General features: G+C 43.1%; 1 protein-coding gene across 1 annotated transcript in view; it reads right to left on the bottom strand.

Moving 5' to 3' along the window:
- Window positions 1-17,428, bottom strand: part of LOC141987660 (guanine nucleotide-binding protein G(q) subunit alpha) — a 227,867-nt gene that overhangs the window by 153,311 nt on the left and 57,128 nt on the right. Inside the window, exon 2 of the mRNA XM_074953214.1 lies at window positions 5,187-5,371. Within this exon, the coding sequence (XP_074809315.1) occupies window positions 5,187-5,371 (185 nt within the window). The remainder of the gene's footprint in view (window positions 1-5,186; window positions 5,372-17,428) is intronic.

The raw sequence follows: 17,428 nt of genomic DNA, 5'->3' as shown, positions 1-17,428 counted from the left end.
TCGAGTTTATGTCGGATTTAGCAGCGTTAAATCCAAATTAACCCTGCACCCGTCCACACAACAAAGCCATTTTTTCAACATAAAGGGCTCTTAAAACCGATTTCTGTACTCCTCCCCGACGAGGGGATTAGCACTGAAATCAACATCGCCGTTGCGAATTAGGGTTAGTGTGGACGCAATTCGAAGGTATTGGCCTCCAGGAGCTATCCCACAGTGCACCATTGTGACCACTCTGGACAGCACTCTGAATTTGGATGCACTGGCCAGGTGTACAGAAAAAAGCCCCGGGAACTTCTGAATCTCATTTCCTGTTTGGCCAGGCGAGCTCATCAGCACAGGAAACCATGCAGTCCCAGAATCAAAAAAGAGCTCCAGCATGGACCGAATGGGAGGTACTGGATCTGATCGCTGTATGGGGAGAGGAATCCGTGCTATCAGAACTACGTTCCAAAAGACGAAATGCCAAAACATTTCAAAAAATCTCAGAGGCCATTAGGGACAGAGGCTACATCAGGGACACAACACAGTGCCGCGTGAAACTTAAGGAGCTCAGACAAGCGTACCAGAAAACCAAAGAATCAAACGGACGCTCCGGGACAGAGCCCCAGACATGCCGCTTCTATGCTGAGCTGCATGCAATTCTACGGGTGGCCACCACCACCACCCCACCCCTGTCCGTGGACTCCGATGATGGGGTACTCTCCGCCATGGCTGAGGATTTTGCGGATGGGGAAGATGAGGAGGAGGAGGACGAGCTTGGGGAGAGCACACAGCACACCGTTCTCCCTGACAGCCAGGATCTTTTTATCACCCTGACTGAAATACCCTCCCAACCCAACGAAGCCAGAGACAGGACCTCTGCTGAGTGTACCTTTTAAAATAAAATACATGTTATAAAAGCAAGGGTTTTTTAATGATTAAGTAGCCCTGAGGATAGGGACTTGGGATGCATTCGTGGCCAGTACTGCTACTGGAAAAGTCTGTTAACGTGTCTGGGGATGGAGCGGAAATCCTCCAGGGACATCTCCATGAAGCTCTCCTGGAGGTACTCTAAAAGCCTTTGCAGAAGGTTTCTGGGGAGAGCAGCCTTATTACGTCCTCCATGGTAGGACACTTTACCACGCCATGCTAGTAGCAAGTAATCTGGTATCATTGCATGACAAAGCCTGGCAGCGTATGGTCCTGGTGTTTGCTGGCATTCAAGCAACATCCGTTCTTTATCTCTCTGTTTTATCCTCAGGAGACTGATATCGTTCATGGTAACCTGGTTGAAATACAGGAATTTGATTAAGGGGACATTCAGAGGTGCCCGTTCCTACTTGGCTGTTTGCCTGTGCCTGAAAAGAAATCCTCCCCGCAGTTAGCCACGCGGTGGGGGGGGGCATTGGCGATGAGTTGTTCGCGTTTGGCTAGCAGGGATCTTCCCTGATACCAGCCAGGCAGTGGGGGGAGGGGAAAAGCGATCATCCCAGAGAATTGGATGGGGGGAGGGGGTTAGTTTGGTTTCTGCTGCTGCACGTTAACAGGAAAACTGCAGCATTAAATGGCCAATTCAACGGACTTTGCTTGGTATGGTAAAGGAGGGGGCTGCTGTTATGAAGGTTGCAGAAGCCGAAAGACTATGGCTTACCATGGCCGCCTGCAAGCCGAATTCTGTTGCCTGGCCCTGCGTGTGTGATCTCTAACACCAAAGCCGTAGGCACTCAATATAAGATGCAAAATGCGACCGTGTACCAAAATCACATGTGCTACGTAATGTGAATAGTGTTGTTCACTGTGAAAGAGTATAGCCATAGTTCTGTAAAATGTATCTTTTAAAATACTTCACTCCCTTTTTTTCCTCCAGCAGCTGCAAATGTTTCAAGCCTCCCTCCTCTGTCCCAAAGGCTATCTCAGATAAGGCGGCGAAAAAAACGCACGCGCAGTGAAATGTTCTCTGAGCTCATGCAGTCGTCCGGCACTAACAGAGCTGTGTGGAGGGACACAATAGCAGAGTACAGGACGGTGGCCAATGAACGTGAGGAGAGGTGGTGGCAGGAAGATCAGAGGAGGCATGAGAAACGCTGGGACTACTGTGGGATCAAACGGACATGCTCCAGCATCTGGTGAAGGTTCATGAACGGCAGCAGACTGCTGCTGCAGCCCCTCCCTCCTCCCCAAGTTCCATAGCCTCCTCACCCAGACACCCAAGAATGTTGGGAGGGGGGCTCTGGGCACCCAACCGCTCCACCCCAGTGGACAGCCCAAGCAACAGAAAGCTGGCATTCAACAAGTTTTAAAGTGGCCTTTTCCTTCCCTCCTACCCTCCTCCCACACCCCACCCGGGCTAGCTTGTGAGTTATCTCCCTATTTTTATAATCAATTAATAAACAATACATGTTTTTTAAATGATAGTGACTTTATTTCCTTTGGAAGCAAGCTGTGATCGAAGGCGGGAGGGGGGTGGGTGGCTTACAGGGAATTAGAGTCAAACAAAGGGGCAGGTTTTCATCGAGGAGAAACAAACAGAAGTGTCACACAGTACCCTGGCCAGTCATGAAACTGGTTTTCAAAGCTTCTCTGATGCGCACCACTTCCTGCTGTGCTCTTCTAACTGCCCTGGTGTCTGGCTGCGTGTATTCAGCGGCCAGGCGATTTGCATCAACCTCCCACCCTGCCATAAACGTCTCCCCCTTACTCTCACAAAGATTGTGGAGCACACAACAAGCAGTAATAACAATGACAATACTGGTTTCGCTGAGGTCTGAGCGAGTCAGTAAACTGCACCAGCGACCCTTTAAACGTCCAAATGCACATTCTACCACCATTCTGCACTTGCTCAGCCTATAGTTGAACACCTCCTGACTACTGTCCAGGGTGCCTGTGTACGGCTTCATGAGCCAGGGCATTAAGGGGTAGGCTGGGTCCCCAAGGATAACTATAGGCATTTCAACATCCTCAACAGTTATTTTCTGGCCTGGAAATCCGTTCCTGCAGCCGTTTAAACAGACCAGAGTTCCTGAAGACGTGAGCGTCACGAACCTTTCCCGGCCATCCCAAGTTGATGTTGGTGAAACGTCCCTTGTGATCCACCAGTGCTTGCAGCACCATTGAAAAGTACCCCTTGCAGTTTATGTACTGGCTGCCCTGGTGGTCCGGTCCCAAGATAGGGATATGCATTCTATCTATAGCGCCACCACAGTTAGGGAATCCCATTGCAACAAAGCCATCTAGTATGACCTGCAAATTTCCCAGAGTCACTACCTTTGATAGCAGCAGCTCAATGATTGCGTTGGCTACTTGCATCACAGCAACCCGCAAAGTAGATTTGCCCACTCCAAATTGATTACCAACTGACCAGTAGCTGTCTGGCGTTGCAAGCTTCCACAGGGCTATTGCCACTCGATGAAAGGGCTGCTCTCATCTTGGTATTCTTGCGCTTCAGGGCAGGGGAAAGCAAGTCACAAAGTTCCATGAAAGTGCCCTGACACATGCGAAAGGTTCGGAGCCACTGGGACTCATTCCAGACCTGCAGCACTGTGCAGTCCCACCACTCTGTGCTTGTTTCCCGGGCCCAGAATCGGCGTTCCACAGCATGAGCCTGCCCCATTAACACCATGATCTCCAAATTGTGGGGGAACACAGTTTTAGAGAAAAGTGTGTTCATGTCCTCATCACCGCGCTGCCGTCGCCTCCTCACCTGGTTTTTCAGGTGCTGGTTCTGCATAAAGTGCACGATAATGCACGAGGTGTTTACAATGCTCATAACTGCTGTTGTGAGCTGAACGGGCTCCATGCTTGCTGTGCTATGGTGTCTGCTCCTGCTTGGGCAATCCAGGGAAAAGGGCGCGAAACGATTGTTTGCCATTGCTCTGGTGGAGGGAGGGGCGACTGACAACATGGCTTACAGGGTTGGCTTAAAGGGAATTAAAATCAACAAAGGGGGTGGCTTTGCAAGAAACAGAATGGCCCCCTCAAGGATAGAACTCAAAACTGGGTTTAGCAGGCCGTTGATTTCACAGAGAGAGGGAGGAGAACATGAATACAAAACAAATCTGGTCTATTTCTTGTTTTGAGCCACATCATCTATCTTTATACATCTTGCTGGCAGCAGACTGTGCAGTATGACCACTAGCCATCGTCATGTCCTGGGTGCTCGGCAGAAGACGGTGCAGTATGACTGCTGGCCATCGTCTTCTTCTGGCTGCAGATTAAAAGACAGTGCACAGCTGGTAGGACTGAATCGCCATGAGATGAAACTTAAAAGGGAAATGACCTGGCTGAGTCACTCCCATCTTTGCCCAGGCGCCCCTGACCTCATCGAGGTCGGTTAAAAGAGCACCCTGGACTACGTCAATGATGGCTACCGGTCATACTGCACTGTCTGCTGCCAAAAGGCAATAAACTGTTGCTGTGTAGCAATGCAGTACCGCATCTGCCAGCACCCAGGAGACATACGGTGACAGTGAGCTGAGCAGGCTCCATGCTTGCCGTGGTATGGTGTCTGCACATCTAACTCAAGAACAAAGGCGCAAAACGATTGTCTGCCCTTGCTTTCACGGAGGGAGGGAGAGAAGGGGGGCCTGACGATATGTACTCAGAACCACCCGCAACAATGTTTTAGACCCATCAGGCACTGGGATTTCTACCCAGAATTCAAATGGGCGGCAGAAACTGCGGGATAGCTACCCACAGTGCAACGCTCCGGAAGTCGACGGTTGCCTCGGTACTGTGGACACACTCCACCGACTACATGCACTTAGAGCATTTGTGTGGGGACACACACAATCAACTGTATAAAAACGCTTTCTACAAAACCGACTTCTATAAATTCGACCTAATTTCGTAGTGTAGACAAGGCCTCAGAGCATGACAATGAAACTCCACCCTGCTCCTGACAATGCCCCCAGCCAGCCCAAAAACACTCCCTATATCAGGTGACTCCCTGGATGTCTTGTTAAGGATAGCTCTCTGTCCTGTTTGTGCAGCCAGAGCAGTGCAAAGGGAAAAGAGCCAGGAGTCAGGATGTGGTCCTATGCATCAACCGTCCATACAATCTGCTGTCTGCAAGATGTTTCATCTAAATGTTAAGTACAGCATAACTTAAATGCCATGAAGCAACTGTATGAATTTTAAAGCCTTTCCATACATTCCCTAGTATATAAAAATGGAAAGCATTCAACTGTGTATTTAAACAGAAATCTCACCTTATTGTGTTCATACTTGTATGGGATTTTGAGTGTATCCATAGCTCTGATCATAGCTTGCATTGCTGTAAATATATTCTGATACACGAGTTTTGTGAAACCCCTTTTGTCTTCGTCAGAGTATCCTGATCCATGGATGATTCTCATCTGTTTGATGAATGTGCTTTTGCCACTTTCTCCCGTACCTGCAAGACATCCAATAAGGACACATCGTCAAACCAAAATATTCACAGAACACAAACATGAAATTGTTGCATGAATTAAGCAACTTATTCTGTACAGAGCTGAGCAACCTATCAGCACTCAACCACTAATAAATAACAATCACTCTTAATTACAGACAACACTAACAAAGGCCAATATTATATCCAAATAGTGAAGGCATCCAGTCACAACTAAAGTAATGCTTAATTAATAAAGAGTTGCCTTTTTACGACCAAAATATGTAAGAATATAATGTGAGAAGGATTCCAAATGTTACCAACTAAAACATGTATACACCCAAACCTCTAGAACATCAACTGCTGGCCCTCTCTGTCAAGGTGGAATGAATAGAGTCATTAAGGAATTGGCTAAAACCAACCCAAATCCACAAGGCGACCAGAGAGACGATGCTCCAATGACTCATAGACTGACACTGTCAGTAGAGAAGCTTAGCAGAGACCCCAACTCGAGAACAAAGGACTGGAAAATATGAGATATGGGATACATTGGCTCTGGAAGAAGCTTGAGAGCTCTCTCACCTGGGAACCCAACTAAAGAAGGAAGAAGTCAGAGAGAAAGAGAGAAGCAGAGATCCTGGAAACGGAGTTCACTACAGTTTGGCTTGGTGGATTGCTCTGGGCTGTCTTTAACCTTCATTTCTCTATGAAAACCTAAGGCCTTTCAATGCTGTGTCCCAGTTGACTAATAAACCCTACCATTTGGAAAACATTGGTTAAGTGTCACTGTAAATGCTTGGGGTGGTGCATTTACCTCAGAAAGTGTACCAGTCTCTAACCAGGAGAGTATCTCAGTTGGCCTTGCTGAACAGCACTCACAGAGTGCAGCAGGAGTGCTGAAGCCCAGAGATTCAGTTTCACAGAGGTGGTGAGGCCGCATGGCCTACACTGAAGGAAGAGTGAGTCCCCTTAGGGTCTGGCACATCAAAGGGGTTTCTCCAAGAGACTGTTCCAAAACTGGGGGTGTAGCACCAATCCTGTGGATCCATGACAAATCTACCAATGACCTTTTGAGCATGTATTTATAGTTGTTTATCATATGTAAACTGTACTGGAAGGACAGGGTGATTTCAAATGGAAAAGGCTCAAGCTATTACAGTGATGGGGAGCAGTACAGATGGATACCTTCTCCATAAAGAAAAATAAATAAATTTGAAGACACATTAACAATTAGGGCTCTGCAAAACTTTACATTTGATCCTAATTTGTTAACAAGCATTCATTCATTCACTTGAATTTATCTTGAATTTGTTCCATAAATGTTAGCCAGAGTTAGTGGGAACAAAAAATTGTTTTAGCTGGATGTCCAACTAAATTTTGAGTACTGGTGCATTTCAAATTTGAGCTGTATTTGCTGGGAAAAGTCACATGATATTTTTCTTTGTCTGTGATTGGCTGAGCACATCAGGAGGGTCAACAGAAGCTATTTTACTTGTTTTCTCAGAAGGAGGGTCTGTATTTTAGAACAAACAAAAAATCAAAACATTTTATCCTCACCTTTAACTCTGGCAGATGTGGCCCAGGCAAGCATGTTAATATTCTTATTATTCCAACAGTTAAAAGAGACAAATTGTTTTATTATTTACACTTATTAATGCAGAGGTGAATCCATAAAGCTTTCTATACAAGTGTGTTTTTAAAAGTGCACTGACTTTTCCATGGTGCTCATTACTGTGGTATCCAAGCACTTCACAAACATTAATTAAATTACTCTCACAACACTTCTCTGGGGAAGGAAGGGAAGTATAATTATCCCTATTTTACAGATGGGGAAACAGAGCCCAGGAGAAATTAAATGACTTCCCCAAGGTCATACAGGAAACCTCTTGCAGAACAGAGAATAGAACCTCATTAGTATTACTCATAAGGCCACAATTCCTTGTACTGAGAACAATAAAAAGAATTCCCCATACAATTCTTTCCCACTAAAACAGCAAATTTGACTTAATGGAATACTCTCTCCCCCTCCTTCCAGAGAGAGACATAGAGTTGTGGGTATCATACCACTAGGCTCCTCCTCTTCCACATTGCTACTCTCATCTATTCTGCAGTCTGTCCTCACTTAACTTCATTACTGGTGTCCTCACTCATTCTCCTCTTTTCTGTATTTACTTTTATCTATTTCAATTTGTAATAATACATTAAATCAAAACATTCTTACTCAAGCACAATATTTTGAAAACAAAAAGTTTTACTAAGTGGCACAATGCCTAACTTTCCCCACATAAAAGAACCATAAATCCCTTCAGAACAACCTCTGTGGGAATAGACAGGCCTTGCAGAGTATTAGAAAGGTCAGCAAACTCTTGGTATGTTGGACCAGTTAGGGGCAATGAGCTTCAGAGAACCCTCTCAGCTCTCTCTCATGACATTCAAAGATGGAAAGCCAGATTCTCTTGAACCCTAATCTTTTCATAAATCAAAGCCTCAGATCCCATGGGAATTTGTTTTGACTGTACAACACTTTCCATTTCAATCTGATGGGATGGTTCGATTAAAAAAAATGTTTTTACCCAATATATATTTGAAAGCAGCTTTAGAATATTTGCTTTTAAAGTGTGTTAGCTGTCCAACTGGAGTTAAATCTGGAGATGACAGTGCACATTGACAAACTGCTCACAAAGAGATAGCAAGGAGAGGGGAGAAAAAAGACCATGAGGTTTATGAAGTGGATATGTGCACAAACACACACATACACTGCAGTTTTCCATTACACAAATGTCTATCCATATAAACATACGGATGCAATTTTTGAACTTTTACTAGAAGGTTTACCATAGTCTACTCATTTCAGAGTAGGCATTAAACAAAATGTGTCCCACTGATAGGCCATATTTTATTCATACAGAATATGATAGATATAATTTAAATACTTTTAGGAGTGTAAATACATCCTTGATCCCCATTACCCTTCAATGCTCGGAGGCTACCTCACAGAGCACCCAAGCTCCTGCTGGACCAAGAAAATCAGAACTCAGATTCAGATCAGCTGGAGGCATGTAGATAGGAATTCAGATCAGCCTACATGGTACAGCTTGCAGAGCTTACTGGATTCTGGGGTAAAATTTGAAACCAAGATTGGCCTTAACAATTATAGGAGCTTAAACTGCACTCTTATTTTTGGAGTTTTGTTTTCAACTGTACAACTTTTATTAGTAGTTTTATATAATTTTTTTTCAGGTGATGGCAAGATTAGGTATTAGAGAAAAGAGAAAAATGGCAGCTGATTTTCTGGGATTTTTTCCATCTGTTGCCCCCTCCTTCCCACCTCTCTCCAAAAGGAAGAGAACAGTGAGAGTTGAGGTTACACTGTCAACATGAATTGGACTTCTACATAGAGTGCTTCCGTCGACATGCACAGACTGAAATTGTGGAAAAGCAGCATCGCTTGCCCCATAACCTCAGCCGTGCAAAACATAATGCCATCCACAGCCTCAGAAACAACTCTGACATCATAATCAAAAAGGCTGACAAAGGAGGTGCTGTCGTCATCATGAATAGGTCGGAATATGAACAAGAGGCTGCTCGGCAGCTCTCCAACACCACTTTCTACAAGCCATTACCCTCTGATCCCACTGAGGGTTACCAAAAGAAACTACAGCATTTGCTCAAGAAACTCCCTGAAGAAGCACAAGAACAAATATACACAGACACACCTCTAGAACCCGACCAGTGGTATTCTATCTGCTAAATAAGATCCATAAACCTGGGAATCCTGAACGCCCCATCATCTCAGGCATTGGCACCCTGACAGCAGGATTGTCTGGCTATGTAGACTCCCTCCTCAGGCTCTACGCTACCAGCACTCCCAGCTATCTTCAAGACACCACTGACTTCCTGAGGAAACTACAATCCATCGGTGATCTTCCTGAAAACACCATCCTGGCCACTATGGATATAGAAGCCCTCTACACCAACATTCCACATAAAGATGGACTACAAGCTGTCAGGAACAGTATCCCCGATAATGTCACGGCAAACCTGGTAGCTGAACTTTGTGACTTTGTCCTCACCCATAACTATTTCACATTTGGGGACAATGTATATCTTCAAATCAGCGGCACTGCTATGGGTACCCGCATGGCCCCACAGTAGGCCAACATTTTTATGGCTAACTTAGAACAGCGTTTCCTCAGCTCTCGTCCCCTCATGCCCCTACTCAACTTGCGCTACATTGAGGACATCTTCATCATCTGGACCCATGGAAAAGAAGCCCTTGAGGAATTCCACCATGATTTCAACCATTTCCATCCCACCATCAACCTCAGCCTGGACCAGTCCACACAAGAGAACCACTTCCTGGACACTACGGTGCTAATAAACAACGGTCACATAAACACCACCCTGTACCGGAAACCTACTGACCGCTATTCCTATCTACATGCCTCCAGCTTTCATCCAGACCACACCACACGATCCATTGTCTACAGCCAAGCTCTACGATACAACAGGCATTTGCTCCAACCCCTCAGACAGAGACAAACACCTACAAGATCTCTATCAAGCGTTCTTACAACTACAATACCCACCTGCTGAAGTGAAGAAACAGACTGACAGAGCCAGAAGAGTACCCAGAAGTTACCTACTGCAGGACAGGCCCAACAAAGAAAATAACAGAAAGCCACTAGCCATCACCTTCAGCCCCCAACTAAAACCAACGCATCATCAAGGATCTACAACCTATCCTGAAGGACGACCCATCATTCTCACAGATCTTGGGAGACAGGCCAGTCCTTGCTTACAGACAGCCCCCCAACCTGAAGCAAATACTCACCAGCAACCACACACCACACAACAGAACCACTAACCCAGGAACCTATCCTTGCAACAAAGCCCGTTGCCAACTGTGTCCACATATCTATTCAGGGGACACCATCATAGGGCCTAATCACATCAGCCACACCATCAGAGGCTCGTTCACCTGCACATCTACCAATGTGATATATGCCATCATGTGCCAGCAATGCCCCTCTGCCATGTACACTGGCCAAACTGGACAGTCTCTATGTAAAAGAATAAATGGACACAAATCAGACGTCAAGAATTATAACATTCAAAAACCAGTCTGAGAACACTTCAATCTCTCTGGTCACTCGATTACAGACCTAAAAGTGGCAATACTTCAACAAAAAAACTTCAAAAACAGACTCCAACGAGAGACCGCTGAATTGGAATTAATTTGCAAACTGGATACAATTAACTTAGGCTTGAATAGAGACTGGGAGTGGATGGGTCATTACACAAAGTAAAACCATTTCCCCATGTTTATCCCCCCTCCCACCCCCACCTCCCACTGTTCCTCAGAAGTTCTTGTCAACTGCTGGAAATGGCCCACCTTGATTATCACTACAAAAGGTTTTTTTTCCTCCCCCCTCCTCCTGCTGGTAATAGCTCACCTTAAGTGATCACTCTGGTTACAGTGTGTATGGTAACACCCATTGTTTCATGTTCTCTATGTATATAAATCTCCCCACTGTATTTTCCACTGAATGCATCCGATGAAGTGAGCTGTAGCTCACGAAAGCTTACGCTCAAATAAATTTGTCAGTCGCTAAGGTGCCACAAGTACTCCTTTTCTTTTTGCGAATACAGACTAACACGGCTGCTACTCTGAAACCTATCAACATGAATTTTGCTACTTCAAATAACATTTGCTCACAAGTAGTCCCACTGAAGCCAATTGGACTACTAATGTGTTTAAACTTAAACACTTGTGTAAATGTTTGAAGGATCAGAGCCCTAGTGACTCTCACAAAGTGGTGGACATGCTAGCGTGTTTTTTTTTCTGTTCCTGTAGGTTATTGTGCATTTCTTTTGAAGTGGGAACAAAGTCTTTAAACATAATTGCTAGAAATTATTTAACCCAGCAACAAAAGCAGCTGTTCAAAAATTATTTAAAGCCATTTTTTAATTTACATTTTTATGTGGATATGGGGGTGGGGGAGAGGGGGGAGAGAAATGTAACAAGAGACTTCCACCAGGTTTTGTCTGCAGTACTGAATGAAATACAGCAAAACTATTCACTGGAGGAATCTTTTAAGGACACTGATGGCTCTTATCTCCTGTTTATGTATGGGCGAATTACATGCACAAAAATTCCTTGTGCATTCACAGTAACATTGACCACAAACAGGGTTCAAAAATTCAGGTAGATGTTTCCATGTAAAACATGTTTAGATCTCTTTTACATGGAAAAGAGTGTGGTTATAAGAGTTTGACTACACATTTTGGAGCCGTGACTGAATTTACTTTACACATATGCAAAGCGTAGGGTTGCCAATTTTGGCTGGATGTAATCCTGGAGGTTTCCTCACATGACATAATTTTAAAATACAGATTAAACTTAAATTCCTGGAGACTCCAGGTCAATCCTGGAGGGTTGGCAACCCTAGTAAAGTACCACTGGGGGGTAGGCAGAAGGTCCTCAACAGCACATGTGCTGATGGTGTACAAAATCACCCCATTCCTGGTATTTGTCTTCATTATTAACCTTATTTTGCTTAAGGTTTTCTCTTGCGCTTGCCTGTTTCTTCCTGTGTGTTTGCCTGTTCCTGGAGTTTCTCTCTCTACCTCCCCCCACTTTATTTTGAAGCAGTGGAAAGCTCACACCTTTCTTTTATTGCTGGATTGGAGATTATAGGAACTACCTGGTTCAGGTGCATCAGCAGAAATAGCTCTGCAGCTTTATGCAGGGTCCTAGAACCTGACTGTTCTCACAACCTTATACACTTAGGATGTTTTATAAATACAAACCAACAATACCAAGGTGAAATACACCTTTGATAGATCTTGATTGTAAGCTCTTGGAGCTGGGAACCTGGCTCCAATTCTTTTCTCATATCTGTGTAAATCAGCTATAATTCTATTGAAGAAATTAGGCCAGTGTAAAATCAGCTCACATGAAAAGAGAATTGAGTCCATTGTCTTCTGTCTGTTCAGCACCAAGTACACTAGTGGAGCGTTATAAAAGACAAACGATAATCTAGTTTGCAAAGACACAAACCTTTCTTATTAAGGCACCTGGTACGTATGATCATTTTCTGAGCTAGAAAAATGCGGAAATACCTCTTTTTGTTTGGCAGTTTTACGTAACTAGTGTTGTCCTGATTTAACACAAATATCTTTATGAAATGACAATTAATTTTCCCTTGAATGGTTATTCTCATTCCTGAATTCTCCCTTCTTCCTTCTTACTCCCATCATGCCCTGTGTTAGGTGTGCTACCACCTAACCATCCAACCTTCCAGAGAAAAGAAGATGAGATTTTCTTTGGAGGATTTCAGGATAACTCCTGAAGGACTGAAAGCTCTGCCTCTGCAGCAATTTCATCCCCAAGGAGTGAAAGGTCATCACTTAAAATTTAGAGGAAATAAGAGTCAGTTAATAAAAACCATTAGCAGATGTAATTCTACCACAGACATTCCAGACAAAAAAGACATATTGTCTTGATCAGTATGGACCAAATGTTCTATTTTTTGTACCCCTTTTCTTTTGGACTAGCATAACATGAAATACCTTTACAATACTAAAACTAGACAGTCATGAGCACTCTGCACTATTAAATACTATGAGCAGCTACTTTATGTAGAAGCTACAATGAAAATATTTAACTACACTAAGGAAGGTTTAATGCACAAGACCAAACCTAAGAGCAAACTGAATGAACTAAAAGTATGCCTGGAAATCTCAAAACAAATATTTTACTTTCGATCAGAACTGGTTACTGTGTTGTATGTAACTCTAACTTCTAGAAAGGGATTTATACAAAAAAAAAGAATTAAGCCTCTCCTACCACCAGGAAGAAGAGCGTGTCCATTGATAAGACACACATGCTGCAATGCTTACCTATATTGCCAGTGACTTGGGAATCAAATACTGGTTGGAAATCAGTTTCCATCCCAATATAATAATCAGAGCCAGAGCTTTGCAGAGGGACTTTTGGCATCACTATTTTTTGTAATGAACTAAACACACACACACACACACACAACTATATATATATATAATTTATTTGTGTGGTCCTTCTATACTGGTAACTGTTACCTTAAAGAAAATAAGCTTTATACCTTAATAAATATGTTCTTTGTCTCAAAAATTAAATAGGGCAAGAAAAACTGTACATGATGCCTGTCCCATCCCTTCCCTTTTCTTAATCGGGCTCCATGGAAACTTGAGATAAAAATGCTTTTTTCTGAATATTTTCTTTTTCAGGTTGATTTTTCAACAGCAGTTGAAAGAAAGAAAGAAAGAAAGAAAGAAAGAAAGAAAGAAAGAAAGAAAGAGCATGGTACACAGTAATACAGGTCTCAAATGTTCTGCATTGAAAAAACAAATTACTAATGCACAAGTTTCCCTCCATCCACAACCTCAAAAAAAAAAAAAAGAAAAAGGTAGTGATGCATGCAAACCTCATTTTTGATCCCTCAGCAGACACACACATTTCTATAGTAACGAAAAAAATCTCAATACAAAAATCAAGGTTAGGTGTGAAACAAACCAGTCAACCTATTCTCCATTAGGACCCCAATTCTGCATTATGATCTTCAGGAGTGGACCACTGCACCCGTTCACTATCAACTGTGGGCTGAGGCCTACATTTCCAATACCAACCAGAACTCTTCCCTTGGAAAAAATTAAGGATAGGCCAACAGGTTCAACCAAAATAAAAATCTTTACACTGGTCTAGAATGATGGGCAATATTCAGTCCTAGACCAGCGATAAGTTTATAGTTCAACATCTTGTGACCCATTAGATCTAGAGAAGGGAGTTTTAATATTTTTGGAAATACTTTCCAAAGGGGAAACACATCACTTGGATGGGAGGTTATGAAATATTAGACCTGAAAATCACAGAATTATGACATATTGAAAAACTATTTTAGGTAATTGTTAAGGGGTCCTAATTATATATTTTTTTCTCTCTCTGAGGCCTGTACAGTGGATTCATGGTGACTAAGACACTTGGCTTTATAGGTGGGGAGAAATAAAATACCATACCAAAGTAATTTTTAAAAACACAACAAGGTTTCTAACAGCTTGTCTGCAAAACATGTAGCACACACAAAATACATGGTGGTGGAGTACAAATGTCTGCCTACGGCCAATGCTGCAAGGCACACACCTTTTCATTTAATCTATATTGCATGTTCATTAGGAGTTATTAGTTCTTATTCAACAATTCTGCTAGAAGCAAATGCATTGAGAAAACACTTGGATCAAGCTTAACTAAATCTTTTAAAAAGAACAAAGCAATTGACACTTCTGGTAAGGTGGAGCTACCCTAAAAGAGAAACTGCCCTCCTTCAGATTGACTGTACAGTAACCTAAGCATAAAGACAGGCAGAAGAATACATACATTTGCAATATTATTATTTTGCTTGGTTTTAATTGGTGAAGCTTTTAGCACTCATTTTTCTTTGTTGAGAGTTTGGATAGCAATGAAACCAATACAGATGGAAACAGATTATGTTCAGTTTGTTGACAACGCAATTTTCATTAGGTTAAACAGGACAGTATTTCAGGTGATATACAATTTCAAAATGAGTTTATGGAAGTTACAGTATACAGATATTCAGATATGTAAGTACACAGAAGGGTCTAAGGCTTAAGGAGTTTATATCTTGTCCAACTTTGTGGATCTATGTGTGCACCATTTCCCAGAGGGGTCTTTAATTGGGTGATGCTGTGCTGGGGTTTCCTCTCATATCTAGTCATGATAATTATATAGCACATCCACCAAAGTAGTTTTCAAAGGAGGATGGTTTTGTGGCTAAGGCACTAGACTGGGACTCTGTTCTCAGCTTTGCCACAGACTTCCTGTGTGTCCTTGGGCAATGAATTTAATCCCTTTGTGCCTCAATGCCCCATCTGTAAAGTGGGATTCAAAGGAAGTAGGATCAGACACTATATGAATTTACCACAGATGCACAAAACTGGCCTTACTGGTAGTACTCCCTGCTCATGAGAAACATCTGGCTGCTTCCAATCCTCCTCTCTCATTTCCCAAATCAGCGGAGCGTGCCCTCAAGAAGAAATGCCCCACCTTGTTCCACAGAGCTGTCTTCTGGCCATTCAAGGAGCAGCTTTAATGCGCTTTGAAGAGAACAGAGTCTGTCAAGTCTTCCATGGCTGAAAGGGTGATGACTGCAATACAGACTGAGAGATATCGGAGTGTGCATGTAAAAATGGAAATCCACAGGACTCTGATGGGAATATTAAGGAGTTCCAAGAAAACAGCCGAAATCACTAAATCTGTTACACAGGACACACATATACATGACTCAACTATGTGATTTCATGAAGATTATTATGAAACGAAAAGGCTCCTTTTGTAGCACAGTTCACAGGAATTTACACACTATTGCTATTAATAATTTCTTCTGGACTGCTATGATCAAGGAAAAAGAAATGTGGTGTCTTACATTGTTGATGACAAGAGATGCTCAGAAAGAGAAAGCTTCTAATATGGCATTTTTTCTATTTGAGGTCAGATTCTTCTATAAAAGATCCTTGTTCATGAGAAAGGAAAACTGTATAAAATAAAGCTGATACAAACGTGAAGCCTTGTGGAGTTTGTTTGGCTATTTCCCCAAAAACTAAAATCACTGGTAACAAAACAAGTGAACAGTTATTGTAACAAAACAAGAAAAATTGGAAACAGCGAATCACCAGGCTAAGCTAAACCAAGTTATATAATCAATTATAACATTAATTCCAGGTGGGGTAAGGGATTTAAATTTACTCTTATTATACCATTATCAAACCTAGATTTATCATCCTTGGCCTTTTAACATAGATCCTTAGCATTATGGGAAGATTGGTACACTGACCGAAACACATACTCGTGCCTTCCCATAGTATCTCCTTATTCACTACAGAGCAAAGTTAAGAAATTTAACCTCGTCTTAGAAGCCTGATTTCCTACTTATCAATGTAATAAATAATAGTAAAAAATAATAATAGTATAGGGCTGGATTCTCAACTCAGCCAAGTTAACTTAGAGCAACTGGAGAATTCCCCTGTGTAGAAGGAAAGTTGGTGAGCCCAAAACCGGTGGTGTCTCCTGCACTGACTCTGCTGCCATGAATACTTGAGGCCAGACACAAGGAGAGGCAGGGTTGTGTCAAGGGAGGAGAGGAGGAGTGTGGCAGAGCAAAGCTGCCCTAGAGCAGATTCCACGCTGGCCATCCCCCTGCAGCTTTAATTTAACTGGGTCAAGCTCTCTGTCAGCCTCCCAGGGCCTAAAGTCTGTTCACATGCAGGACTCAGTTGGTACATGACCATACACTGTACCTGCACCTCTCTGAAGCTGCTGCTATCTTCTCCAGAATCTCAGCTTTCATTTTAAGACAGAGTATTGTCTCTCAAAAATGTGACCCAAGTGTCACCAATGCAGAGATAAGTCTGAAGAGAGCCTGGAACAATAGCTCTAAGAGGTGTGAACTGTCCCATTCATCTCAGTTGAGGCTTTAGTTCGTATGTCCAATGACAGTAATTTAAACATCACATTGTTAACTATTTAATCCCTCATGTAAAAAAAGGAGGAAGAATCACAGATATCCACAATTTATGGTGAGAGACATCTCCTTCTGGTGAATTTGTGACTTGTCCCCACCCTTTTGCGCCCTCCCCCAAATCAAGAAGGAGCCAAGTCTGTGGGCACATTCAAGTTCCATGGAGGAGCAGCCCTGTTCAAGAAGCCTAGTGGAGCTCAGAGTCTCCCATGATCAGTTCTGCAAAAAAGGACCTGGGGATTCCAGTGGACGAGAAGCTGGATATGAGTCAACAGTGTGCCCTTGTCACCAAGAAGGCTAACGGCCTATTAGGCTGCATTAGTAGGAGCGTTGCCAGCAGATTGAGGGAAGTGATTATTCTCCTCTATTCGGCACTGGTGAGGCCACATCTGGTGTATTGCATCCAGTTTTGGGGCCCCCACTACAGAAAGGATGTGAACAAATTGGAGAGAGTCCAGCAGAGGGCAACGAAAATGATCAGGGGGTTGAGGCACATGACTTACGAGGA

The sequence above is a fragment of the Natator depressus genome, chromosome 5 (assembly GCF_965152275.1).
Source record: "Natator depressus isolate rNatDep1 chromosome 5, rNatDep2.hap1, whole genome shotgun sequence".
In the NCBI taxonomy this organism is placed as follows: domain Eukaryota; kingdom Metazoa; phylum Chordata; order Testudines; family Cheloniidae; genus Natator; species Natator depressus.
This window is presented reverse-complemented; position numbering and strand designations above follow the sequence as displayed.